The following is a 14,572-nucleotide window of genomic DNA, read 5'->3' on the forward strand; positions in this document are numbered from 1 at the left end:
AAAACAACTTAAATAAAGGCATTTTCCATTTACAGTCATATTTAGCTAATTAAGTCTAGCAATTCTGCGTGTTCATTTTACCCATCACCAAAAACACCATGGTGACTCGAAAAAGACACCTCTCAGGCTTTTTTGTGTCCTCAGCCTTAAATCCAAAGGATCAAGCTTCCCCTCTGTCGCAGATATGCAATCTTAATGGAAACCCCAAGCATGAGTCTAACTGAACATTAGAAAACCCTTTTGCTATTATGTTACAGCTAGAAATTCCCATATTTTCCAGGAAAACAGCTAAGCGACCCCAAACTTTTGAACGACAGTGTTTGTCTTCTCGACAAAATCTAAACAGAATATCTTTAGCACCAAGTGTAAATGACACTATTAACACACATTTCCTGGAATTCAAATCTCTTTCAAAGTGGCCATTCATTTCCAAGCTCAGTCTTCCTACTGTACAGCTGAACACTTCCTGCCCACCCAGCTAACGCATGTGAGGGAATGTCATTCTAGGGATGTCTGACTTCCTCTTCTTCAGACATGACTGCCTCGGAAACCAACGTTAACCATTTTCATACAGCACATTCCATCCCTTGACAAAGCCCTACAGCTTTATTCAAAAATACCAAAAAACTATTCTTTCAAACTTCTTATGCATCAAATCCGAGTAAGAAATACATGAAATTATATAGTGTGTAAAGAACCAGCCACAGAAGATACATCTTGTGTTCTAAATAAATCCAGCGCCAAATTAAGATTACGTTGTCTTGTTCTAGAGAGGCCATCCGTTTTTTAAATGTGAATGGTTCATTAAGATGGAAATCTGCTTCTGATTGTCCATCAGCTTAGTGTGTAGTTACTTCCCGACACTGGAAACAAAATGGCCTACTCAACTGACTTGAATCATGTTAAAATAATGGTATCATTTATTTTTGCTGATTGTGCCAACATAATCTTCATCAGACCATCAGCTGCAGGCCTACAAAGTTTTGTAGAACAGTCTGCCATTTCTACAAGATGCAATCGATACAAAAATACAGATGCTTTTCACAAACACGGACATAATGAGTGAGATTTGCTTTACCAAATTACCGTGACAAAGGCAAAGCTGCGACACGCATCACTCTATTGTAGGACTGTAAGGACACTTAGTCATTGACTACAAACTCTTCCAAAAATAAGGAGTTTACTAAACAGGAAATCGGGAAACATTCTGTTTACCTGCACGAGAAGTTCCAACTTCCTGTCATCTAGGAGGTGAACTTGACATCTCCGCCCCTCCGTCATCTGAAACAAAAGAAGCCATGTTTATTGTTTTGTGGATAGCAATAAACAAAACCCAAACAATGCGACTGTCATTGGCTTATCTCATAAGAAGAGACTGCATTGTGTACCCGCAATGGAACCTCAAATCTATATACGTCACACTTCCATGGGATTTCTTACGTTAAACAAAATGATCCTAGCACAAGTGCCCTAATAATATTCCATTTTCAAGCTAGATAATATTAAGTGTATTTGTATTTATATTTGAAACAAATTTGTAAGGGCAGCAAATAACAAAACATTAAATGTTTTTAAATACAAAATAAAATGCTGTATTGGTTATTCCGAGAACCGACGTGCCTTTGGCAAATGAATGTTTGTTTTGGTTCTTTGGTGAGGGATCATAGCAGGTGCATGTCACAATAGCCATTTACACAATATCTCTGATGTTCTGTGCGAAGGGTTCACTCAGCATTAGCGTTATTTGGATGCACACAATGTTTTCACTTTGATGCTTAGTATTAACATGTATTTATAGATACCTTTCCTTCTATAGACAGGCAGTTCAAACAAGTGAAGCCACATATCCAACAAGGTTTTGGATCATTCATAATCCTGTTTCTACAGATTTACAATGAATGGGGCTATCCACCAACTGCCTTAGTATCAAGAATTATTTTTGCCCATATGCGGCTTTCTTCTTGTATTTCTACTAAATCAACAAAGAACAAATTGGGAAATACTGTAATTAACTATGCTATTATTAGCTATGATAAATTAGCTGTGCAAATCATGAAAATGGTATTTATGAATGCTACGATCTGAGAATATCTTGATGTCTCCTAGTACTGTCCCGACATTTTTCACTAGTAGAGTCTAGAGAAGCAGCACATCCCTTCCATACATCAAGACATTTGCAGATTTCTACAGTGTAAAATACAGTGCTATCCTACCAACTCTTATATTATCAAACCAGCAGCAACGTATTAATCTGATAATATCAAACCAGTCGTGTTATCCTATAACTCCCTTCTGCCAGTGGTGGTGGTGGGAACTAAATTTAGTGAAACTTAACCACCTTAGTGTAATTTTTTTTAATGTGCAACACTATTATATTTATTGCACTACATTATATTCATAGAGTGCCAGCAGATTCTGTAACACTACTAAAGTATGGTTAAGTAACATTAACAATAACGTTAAATTTAACAACAATAATATAAATATGTTAACACACACTGGTCCAGAAGGTGATGGCAGCCCTCCTGTTGCAAGCTTACTATCTCTTCACTATTTATAACTCTACGTTCAGACTAAGCAATTTAAGCTCTATTGTGTATATTTCATCTCCAACAGATATTTCTGAATGTGATTCCAGTTTTAGTTTTATTATGCTTGTAACATCCTTATAAGTACAATAAGGATGTGTCTGAATTGGATGAATAAACAGCGGAGATACATTTATCACAGAACACACACAAGGAGTTTTTGTATTACCGTACACTTTCTTCCTTTTTTTTTTTGATTTATTATTTGTCTTTTGCCAGCCAGACATAATAGGTGAAACTATGTCCCTAGGAGGAACTTTAGATGTGATATAATTCAGCTCATTCAGCAAAATGCTGATGACTTGGCAATGGTAACTGTATCCCCAGGGATCAACTTTCTAATCTATAGATGAAGTAATGACGATAGCAGACACTAACTGTTCCCTATTGAGATGGTTGGGTATCTGTCACACTACACAATTTGCAGCACCTGCGCAAATATTAAGAAAATGAGATATTAAAGACAGATAAGGACCTGTGCAGACATTAGATACCCCAAATGTGTCATTTTGGTAAAGGATCATTTTATGATTTTATACCACACTATAACATATTTTTGCAGGATGTTTATAATTATTTCACTAATCCATTACTGTTGCCAGATTATCTACAGAACAATAAGTGCCTACATTTACATTACAGTCGCTCGATGCTGAACATATTGGGTTTGGTAGGTTTCATTTCTGTTCAAAATACATGCAATGATACTGCTGTATATACTTATTATCAGGTTCCCTTTTCAGGTCCAATATGCCTAATTAGTGGCTTAGGTGAAATGTAAGTGGCTTAACTTTAGTAAAAGAGTGGTAGGTCTGTGGAGCAGCCTCCTAGTAGTAGTGGTTAGCACAGTAAAGGACTTTAAACATGCATGTGATATTGTTATGGCTATCTTGAATCTAAGACCATGGACTAATTAAGGGCTCAGTCTAAGCAGCAGGAGCAATGGGGATAATAAATGGGACAAACGGCTATACTCCATTGGTTATAATAAGTTATTACACACTAGTATTTGAATGTACTGTGCAAGACATATATATATATAAAAACTATATAAAAACCAGAGAATATTTAAATAAAAATACTGAATTAAAATTAGACATTTTATTGCATGCAGCCTCTGGCAAGTCAAGAACAAAAAGATGTATTCTCAGTAGGAGAGATTTTATTGCATATTGTAAACTCATTTGAGCCACATTTGTCTGTCATTTCTGTAAAGTAAGATAGACATAAAAGTCTCAATCAATACTCGTTTTCTTCCTATTACTCTAGCCAAATGAGCAGACATTCTAGGCCAATTTACGCTCTGTGGATGCACACATCATGATCTAGAATAATGCGCTCGTGGAATCTTTCTTGTCTCCCAAGTTTCCCAATTAAAATCTGAGTCTACAAAAGAAAAATACTTATTTGGTATAACGGCCATTTTATCATTTTGACTCAAATGGCCTCTATATACAGTAAATAAATGAAGGGAAACACTCTTTTTAGTACTATGCTAGAATAGAGTACATTATAACAGACTTACATTAAAGCCAAATTCTATGCCCTTTAAATCAATGTATAGTTATTTGCCTATAATGAAAACACACAGCAGGGTGGGATGGTAATATCTTTTTTAAGGTGGTGTTGGATACCAGATGTTGCTTTAAAACTGGGAAATCTACAACATTTACAATAACGAATTCATATACTCTACCAGGGCCGGCCCGACAATGGAGCCACGTGGGGCAACCGCTCCAGGCGGCACTTTTGAAGGGGCGGCACTTTGCCGCCCCAAGCCCTTTTTTTTAAAAAAAAAAAGCGAAAGCGAGAAAGGGGCGCCGAGTGGTTTTCGCTTACCAAGCTGTCAGTACCCGCTCGGCGCCCCTCTCTCTCTCCTCTGCGGCGAGTCTCCCTGTTCGGTCTTGGTGCCGGCTTGTAATGCTGAGTGCCGGAAGATTTCCGGCGCTCAGCATTACAAGCCGGCACCGAGACCAAACAGGGAGACTCGCCGCAGGACTGCTGAAAGGTAAGTACAAGAGGGGGGGGACGGAGGGAGAGGACGGGTAGATAATGGGGGGGGGGCGGCAGGGACGGAGGGAGAGGAAGGGTAGATAAGAGGGGGGGGGCGGCATTTTGCCTTGGGCCGGCCCTGTACTCTACCATAGACTACCTATAGTGTAATAATTCCAAATAAAAAAAGTGAAACGTTCACTTTAACAGGTAAATTGCTATAAAAAAAAGGGGCTAAATGTTCAAGACTCCTCTATGAAGATTAATTTTAAGATGATGAACGGAATCAAAACATCTATGTTTATTTAGGTCTTCTGTGGCACCGTATTTATCCAAGCAAATATGAGAAATTCTGCTGTTCACATCAGAGCAGTCACTTAAAACCTTAGTTCCCATAAAGCGTTGTCACAAGAGGATTTTATTTCTGAGTTTCTTTGAAATTCACTTCTTAACAGCAGGTGATACACAAGGCAGGAGGCCAACAAAACAATATGCTGGCAGATTAATCTGGCAATTAATAAAAACTAAACTGTGGCAATCACCGTTACATTATTTCGAAAAGAAAACAACATTTTTGCAACTATTTACTACAAATCACTTAAGTCTTTAAAGTAATGCTGTGAATACATCAAATTAATTTAATTAATGTATTATATACATACACACATGAGCAATTTTCTTATAGTTTAATTTTTTTTCTTGCTAAATGTACTTTTAATTAGGACTGGGGTCACTGATTTAATAGCCCAAATAACCTTTAGCGAGTCAAGCTGGCTAGGACAAAGCAGCTTTTAATAACAGGAACATAGTTGTTTTTAATAATAATTAATTCAAATCCGACCAATATCATCATTGTAACATGTAACACATCTTTCTTTAAGCTGTTTCCCATTTTTTCTTAATTGGTGCAACTTTTTCCCATTAACTCAAGTGAATCCAACTGTTCAGAACTGGAATTTGGGAACCGAATTAGCAGAAAAATATCATAACAATAACCATTTCATGTAGGGTTGACCTAAACAACCTCAAGACAAACAGTGTTAAAAATGCTGACATCAAAACTAATTAGCGTAAACTCTGCTTTGTAATGTCACAAACAATGACACTTTAGAAACCATTGTTGTCATTGGGGATACAAATCCCCAAAAATAGATTTCTCTATGTAACGTGTAATGTTCTCTGCTGCGCCACATGACTGATGTTTGCCCCCCTGGTTTTAAACTACCTGGAATACGTATACAGGGCCGCACAGGGCGCCATGGTAGAAGGGGCGCCTGACCGGGACTTAGATGAAAGCATCGGTTTTTTTTGGGGGGGGGGTTTAAAACTTTATTTAACATCATTCATGTTAAATAAAGTCTAAAAAAAAAAAATGATGCTTAAATCTAAGTCCCGGTCAGGTGCGCCGAGCGGTTGCTCGTGAAGTTCTCGGCAACCGCTCGGCGCCCCTTACTCTCCGTGACTCCGTCGCAGTGCCGGCATCTCATGTTGAGCGCCGGACTATTCCGGCTCTCAACATGAAATGCCGGCACCGCAGCAGAGCGAGAAGACGGATGCCTCCCGCTCTCACGGCAGGACTCCGGCAACAAGGTAAGTGGGGGGGTGTAGTTTGAAGGGGCAGAGGGGGGGTGTAGTTTGAAGGGGCAGAGAGGGGGGGGTGTAGTTTGAAGGGGCAGAGAGGGGGGGTGTAGTTTGAAGGGGCAGAGGGGGGGTGTAGTTTGAAGGGGCAGGGGGGGGTGTAGTTTGAAGGGGCAGAGGGAGGGGGCTGTAGTTTGAAGGGGCAGAGGGGGGGTGTGTAGTTTGAAGGGGCAGAGGGGGGGGTGTAGTTTGAAGGGGCAGAGGGAGGGGGGTGTAGTTTGAAGGGGCAGAGGGAGGGGGGTGTAGTTTGAAGGGGCAGAGGGGGGGTGTAGTTTGAAGGGACAGGGGGGGTGTAGTTTGAATGGGCAGGGGGGGTAGTTTGAAGGGGCAGAGGGGAGGGGTAGTTTGAGGGGCGGTAGTTTGAAGGGGCAGAAAGGGGGGTTAGTTTGAAGGGGCAGAGAGGGCGGGTAGTTTGAAGGGGCAGAGAGGGGGGGTAGTGGGGGGGGCGCCAGAGGAGTAGTCCACACAGGGCGCCACAACGCCTAAGGCCGGCTCTGTACGTATACCATATGCAAGTATAAGGGCCATTACATATGTGCCTTCTCTGTACTCATTGCTATAGAAGAATGATTGCTGGTTATAGGCTCTGATGAGAAAAAAAGTCTATTTTCTTTGCATTAGCTATACATTGTGAAGTATGAGCCTTGAGGTGATTCTCATGAAAGAAGGGTTGAGATAAACAGAGCTGGGTGACTGGCAGAGGTTTTAGTCTGCCATGTATTTTACAGAAACATGGGCTGTGAAGCAAATAAGGAAAACTATTCTTATTTTAAAAAAAAACAGAACGCCATGGCATCGTAATGGTCTAGCCATTATCATAACATAGACTGTCATTAATCTTAAAGGGGTTAGACTACATGCAACAAACAGTATCATGCTTCAAATTTATTTTATAAAAAAAGTACATTTTATCACAATCACAGACAAAGATCTCCTGGTGATGATTGTACACAGATCGCTACTACTATTATAGAGATAGGTGGGATTTTTTCTCAGTGAATACAGAACTGTCCTGTAACCATCAATAACGCACTGTTCATTGTAAATCTGAACCGGCAGCTTAATACAGGCACGTGGTAATTCAAAGGCTGGTATTTTGCAATTAGAGGGTTTGTATAAGAAAAGAAATGACGGTTACTCTTAATGACTTAATAATGAACACTGCTTCTTAGCATCTAATTAAAATACAAGCTCTGAACTGGTTTGGAAGTCCGCATACAATAAGAGTGAAGCAGACAAGCTGTAGGAAGGTGTCTACTGGTCAGGAAGGTTGGCCTTCTCCTGTGTGCACCATTAATGGGCATCTCTGTTCTAATACGCCAGCGTGATTCACAGAATTCAAATCAAATACATATAGAGCACTGGCTGTCCACTAACAAAATAAAATACATTCCAGGCGTACATATTTTACTAACGGCTACACGGGGATTTGCTTTGACACCTGCTCCCGACCAGCAAACAATGAAACAGCGACTAGGCAAATGACATCATCTATCAAGAATGAACACTCTATCCACACTGTCTACAACTTTCTTCTTAGATCCAATTTTTTTGGCATATTGCTTGTCTGAAAAGAAGGTTGAGTATAAGCTGGTAGGAACTCCAATAAACCATACCTATAGGAAAGTTCCCACCCTTATGGTACGCAATGCAAATTATCTCGAAAGCTTCAGATGGTTTCCCTGTGCAGTAAATAGAACATCATATGGAAATGTTTTTAAGGTTCATACAAGCGACAAATGGCAAAAAGAGTTCTCTATTCATCTGCGTACTCTTAGGAAAGGATTGTGTATGTTACAGTGCATCGCTATGTCTGTGTTTAGACTGTTGCCAGCCATGACCTTGCATTTCATTTCTAGCATTATCCAAAGCTAAAGATTAGCTGTAATTTTTTATTCTTGTAAAATAACGGTTTTACGAATCTCTTATTTCCAAATTTGTTTCTATTGAGTGTTTAAGAAACATCACAATGAACAGAAGAAAAAACAAAGGATAATTATGACAGGTTTTTCTGACCTCCTTTAAATCCAAACATTTATGATCTATATCTGAAGGATACCGATAAACACAAAGATGAGATGATCCATACTAATGCATATTGATGAAAAACATGGCATTTTAAGACCAATTTTGGTGTACAACTATTCCCTGATATCTAGCCATATAATGACATCTTATTAACATGGATTCTTGAATGAAAAAGACTGTTTCTAGTTAGAAATTGTTTCTTCACGGCATGTTTTTGCGATACTGCCATTAGGAATTTTGACACACACAGCTAGCTTTCTGTAAAACACTGAAGATGAGGACAGGTAAATCGAAAATTTATAGAAAAAGACAATACAGCAAACGCATAGGCTGCAACAGTAAAAAGATACCCATAACTTCATAGGCAACTGCAGCTTCAGCCCCTGTCTCGAGACAGGCATTCAAGAACCATATTACGATGTAGACAATTACGTCTTTTTACCTGCAGTTAATATGATGTAAAATGACTTGCGACAAAACCATTTCTTCAACCGTGCATAGAAAATCAAAGCCAAATAAGAAGCATTAACTGCAGTCAGGTCTGGTAACATGCTGGGATTAACCTCTACTATATCATACAACCAAGCCATTTTGGGAATTAAACCTATGATCTAGAATACAAAGCAGGGAGGTGTTTTGTTGATACTTTCAATCCATTATAAAATATAAATCTGCTTCTTGCTACTAAGAGGCCACCTTGTTTTAGCAACTTGCAGCTTATGTAGCTTTCCTCAAGCACATGGATAGGAGTCTTGACTTGGCATTTTGGTTTTCATTCACATGAATGCTTCTCTTTGTCATGTTATGAAAAGCCCTAACACCGGGATGACCAAGATTGGTTAAAGGACACATTGCCTGCTTCATTCAAGGTCTTATTCCACAAATTGATTTCTCGGGTGGCACGCCAGGTGTGTCCTGGGTTAATGTACCAATGGTAATTTGTAGCTATAGTAAATGAAGCTGCAGTGATAATATTAAGTAGCTGGAAATGAATTGTATTAAACAGGCCTATGGTAAATCTCCCGGCTTATCTCTGTACACGTGAGTGAGGTGGAAACAAAGTTCTGTGGATTTTTTTTGCTGATCAGAGACAATCCATTGGACAGGGGATGGGGGGATTAAATCATTAAATGGAAACTGCTGTCCTTTGGCTTTTCCACTATTAGATTCTAGATGGCATTTGCTTGGTATGGCTTTTCCAGTGGCTGAGTTGTCCAGAATGTTTCTTTTCCGGTTCTTATATAACGCAATATTGTATTCACCAAACGTTTAAACAGATCACAGCTAAATACTTTGGTTATTTTACTTTTAACTTTCTTTATTATTATACCTTGGGTATCTAATTTCTTAAAACCCTCAAGACAAAATAGGATTTGAGTGCCACATGTTCATAGATAATGTCAAACTCTAATAACAGAATTACAGGACTTTAGTTCATCTATACATATCTTGAGATATATAATGGATCGCACACAAGAATCAGTCAATGATTAAGCTCTCCACAGCAAGGAATAGCTATCATTGCTATAATTACAAAGGAAGAATACTACATCCAATAGCTCTCCAGTGGGGCATATGAATATTCCCACCATACCTACAGTATATTTCCTATATATTTAAATATTGACAAAAAGGGATGCTTGCCTTAAAAAAACAGAAATACTGGTATCTTCTACTGCCTCACCTATACAATTACATTTCCCTAAATTGTTGATAATTGTTAATGCAATTTTAGTTGAGATTTATGTGATTTCAAGGATTATGTAATGTTGGCCCTAGGGTCTTATTTGCTTGCATGCAAAGAAAGGAATTGCCCTTACGAGCTCAGCGCCCTACTTAACTGCCTAGTTTGCCTATATTGGCAGATTCACTCCCTGGGCTTATAATCGACTCAGTAAACCCCCTTCCTTGTCACAAGCACTCTGCTTGATGTTTTTAGCATGAACATTGGATTGGACAGAGCAACGTAATATATAAAGGCCCATTCATAATGTATGTATTATCTATCAATTTTAAAATGCTGGATAACAACACAAAACAAAAATAAACTGGTTCAGAAGTGGTAGAAATCCGCACTTAATTCAGAGCACACAACTTGCTGCATGTGTCATTCATAAAACATTTAAAGGACATCCTTGATGGGATTTCCTTAATGATACGAATGGGAACAGTGGAACAAATCCGGTCCTCATTTCCCTCCGTGCGAGAAGTATTCGATCGTGTCTCTGGGTAGACTAAGTTCCTGTGACTCACTGCTTGGGAATTCGAATGGTATATCGGCGTACCCTCTCTGACCTGGCACAGTCATCTTCCATGCACATGCTTTGTCTGTGTATGCGTGCGTAATCAGCCTTCTAATTAATTCTTCTCTTTATATGAGCTGGAGTGGCTGGTGAAAATCTGGAAGCCCCAGCACCAGTCCCCAAACTAGTTGACATCACATATGGAGAAGCCACGCTCGCTGTTTGGCTCGCAACACTCGTCTCAGTCCACAACCAGATTCTGGCACTCATCACATCCTAACACTGAAACTTAAGATGGGTAAATTAGAATTCACTTGCCAATCTTTATAATATTTGATTTATTTAAAAAAATGTATCAAGAAGTAGCTCATTTAGATCCTTTTTAGGAATGCGTGTTTTTTTAAATTATTTTTTTCTTATTAATTAAGAGAATAAAATATATGTGGCATATAACTTTCTGTTAAATGTTCTGTTTTTTACATTCAGCATTTCTCCGGCACCATTCAGATTGGAACAGATGCCAATGAATATTTACTCTAGGTGTATAATTATGAGTGCTATCTCATTATTCACATTATTCCCCACAAGGTACCTTTTCAAATATTTTGAATTAGATTTGGCAACTTCACTCTGTGACACACAAGGTAGTATTCTTTTAGGAGCCTGCAGACAGCACATTAATATATTTCTTCTTCCTTATGATGTCTCATATTGGCATTTCGGCTTATAGAAAAAGTCTCATAGGGATAAATAAATCACACATCTCAGTAGCTAGGCACTGATTGATTTTTTTTTATTTACTGGAAAGGCAAGCTCTCGAGGCAGCTACGGAACCACTTTCAGGTAGACACGAGACAATCTGTTATCACTCCTAACAATTTTAAATTGGCCTTTGATAATTTGGTACCATTGTTTATGAACATGAATATATTACACGGGTAAAAATAATGAGATCATAGAGAAGGGATCCCTATAGATCAACAAGTGTTGATGATCAGAAAGAAAGAAAGAAAGAAAGAGACACATTCACATTTACCCAAATGTTAATGTGCTTTTGTTTAATTGTTCCATCAACATATATTCACTATTATAAGAAAACATCCCAATAAGTGAATCTAATATCTTATCTGCTTTTAATGTAATAAGCTGTACAATCACTAGACAAGTTGAACCCTCTTTTGCTGTAAGAGACATTTGGATAGAGCTCTAAGTCTACTCGGTCTGTCGGTTTTGTCCTCTTTCTAAAGCCTTTAAGGTTCTGTAAATGCATTTTTATAAGAGTTTTTACCCCATAAGCAAGACAGGTTCTCTATGTGATTATCAGGATGTAAAATGATAACATAGTCACATGTACCCATTCTTTATTTCAAACATGATACAGTACTCTACTATTTGTAACTGTTAGCAGTGTAACTACTACCACCCCGCAAATCCTGTCCTGCCTTATTTCCCTGATTATGCTATAAATCTCTTTGCTACAAATGAACACTAGTGGCACTAGTAATGAAATCTTTTTAACCAAGGTGCGAGCCTTGGTGGTGTAAGCAAAGTGCTTGTACATATTCACTCCTGTCTAACATACATTCAAAAAATACATTGCACCCTAAAGAAAGCACACCATTATCCAATCCTAGTGTAATTACTGCTGATTTTTTAGGTTACTCTCTAGACAACCTGCTGGCAAGTTAGATTAAAAAAAAATTCTGAAAAGAGCCACACGATCTTCATATCAGAGAAGGCCATACAACCCCTTCCCAAAAGGCTAAGATCCAATAATAAGAATATTGTTTAACGATAATTGATGGAATGCACTCAAGACTCATCCAAGTACAGGGAAGTATGTGTCAAACCTCATGCCTGCTCTTTACGACATTTGTGACAAAACACTTTGTCTTTGGCTTTTGACAAGGCTTTTATTGAAAGGATATGTGATTCACAGTATGTGTGAATGAGAGCACTGTCACCATAATGGATATTCTAGATTATATGTGTTTGTCATCTGGTTATTCTGTTGGTATCTAGGTTTACATGGTCTTTCAGACCTCCCCTTTAACGCTTTTAACCTTGTATGTCCCACAGTCGAACACTAAATCGCTTACCCACCTGCCTTCTGTAATATACACACGACAAGCAAAGAGCAAAGAGTACCGAACCAAGGCATAAGAATTTGGTATAAAATCAAGACATGATGGCTACACTAGAAGAAGGGGAGTCTGATGATATACATATAAATAACATTTCATCACAAAAATGCGAGCCTGGCGCATTCTACCTTTATGCTGTGTGGCGTCAAGAACATCATTTATTAAAAATGTTAGACTTAAGTCTTTATATGACAACTACAATCCAAATGTAATATAAAGGCTAATAATAAAACTAAATATTCTTGTGGGGGGGGCATACATCAAATATTTATTCCACTATTTGTCTACAAATCGGAAGACATTGAAAATGCAGACATTCTGGGGTTCCTTGAGGACAAAGCTAGGCCTTTCTAACAGCTAATAAACCCACTGGCATCATATATAGTAAGCTAGGCAAGGTGAGCCTCCCACTGGAGATAGGAGGAATGCAAATGGCCATAGAGAACTAGCTTCACACTTGTTTGTAGACTCTCAGCCCAGGTCTCAGACATGAGCGAGGCTTTTTACCAGGGTAGCCTTTAAATTAATTAAATTGTGCTATCCTTAAATCATTTTGAAGACAGCAGAAATGAAGCAGGTGTATTTCATGATGCATACGCTAATGAATGGAGTCCATGCACCCCTGATCTTACAGTCCAGGCATAGCAATTGAAGGATGGGTTGTTGGGTTGGTGTGCAATAGCTCGCGGGCCAATCCCGCAAGACATGCAGGGTATAGAATTATTATTTTGCGGGCCATTTGCCTTTAGTGTTTTAGCTAACCACATAGATGACTGGGATATATATATAGCCGAGCTACAACACCCCTGAATTACAGTGCATATTCATCTAATTTAATGCGGAAGAAATCAGCGTATCAGGTAACAAGCTTCTTTTTTTTACTTGGAAACGGCTTAACCCATTAACCTTAAGAAGGAGGTCACCCGCAACACAAATGCAGTGCGCACCCAAGGCCCACATCGCAGTAACAACGTTAAAATTCCTACAGGACATGCTTCCGTAATGCGATACGTAAAAAAGCTTTCCAGTTTTTTGCCTTTTTTTGGTTCCCTTCCCCCTTTCCTCAAAAAAAAAAGGGGTCTGTTTCCACTGCCGTGGGAGCCGGGTTATAACGGGCGCACCTCACGTTTCTCAGCTGTACGCTGTGTCTAGATAGCTGCCTGCATCCTCTAGGACTCGTGCGTATCCGTAAAAAACCTGCCCCTGCTATTTATAGCGCAAACTAAATGCTGCCTGGTAACACCGTGAACACGGAATGGGCTGAAATCAGTGGGTTTTACTATTTCTAGTAATGTACCTACCGTGCTCAGAAATAATGGTATATTTATCTGCAGCACCAGCTTCATCTATCACCCATTAAACATGGTTCCTTCTACAGCACCAGACAGCAAATTAATAACATCCTTTACCCCATCTTCACATAAGCCTTAAAAAACCCAACCGAACGTACCATATTTTAACCCTTTCAGCACCGTGAGTGGCGGACAGAGCATTTCCACTCTAGAACTAAAAGGGTTAATCAATAAGGCATTAAAAACCCACCAGAATGAATTGCCATACTTTCTACGCATACATCGGAACAAAACAGACCACATAGCTCGATATAAACGCTCACATATAGTCAGCATTCTGCTGCCTGCACCTTGCAAAGGACAAGGTACTCAATACCTATATGTTAACGGGCTTTCTGTTCTTTTTTGGAATCCGAATGATAACGAGGAAACTTCCCTGCTGTCTTCCATGCCAATAAAAAAGGATTGTAGGCACACGTTACCTTTCCTTCACCCAGGCAGGCTCCCACGTTCTGCAGATGTCAAGAAGATTGTCCAGGAAAAAAAGCATCACATTAAATCCTGGTTAAACAGGCTCCCGGCCTTTCCCAGCAGCATCCATTTCCATAGCCAGGACCTCCTCTGTGGCTCTGCTGAAAGACAGACAC

General features: G+C 39.1%; 1 protein-coding gene across 4 annotated transcripts in view; it reads right to left on the minus strand.

Annotated features, from left to right (window-relative positions):
* Positions 1-14,572, minus strand: part of LOC149298819 (FERM domain-containing protein 4A-like) — a 123,336-nt gene that overhangs the window by 77,600 nt on the left and 31,164 nt on the right. For all 4 annotated transcript variants that reach the window (XM_089487133.1, XM_089487132.1, XM_089487134.1 and 1 more), the window contains exon 2: positions 1,216-1,281. In XM_089487133.1, coding sequence (XP_089343259.1) covers positions 1,216-1,281 — 66 coding nt within the window. The remainder of the gene's footprint in view (positions 1-1,215; positions 1,282-14,572) is intronic.

This window comes from Sceloporus occidentalis, unplaced genomic scaffold, assembly GCF_023333645.1.
Source record: "Sceloporus occidentalis isolate IW3139 unplaced genomic scaffold, rSceOcc1.0.p SCAF_31, whole genome shotgun sequence".
NCBI lineage: Eukaryota > Metazoa > Chordata > Lepidosauria > Squamata > Phrynosomatidae > Sceloporus > Sceloporus occidentalis.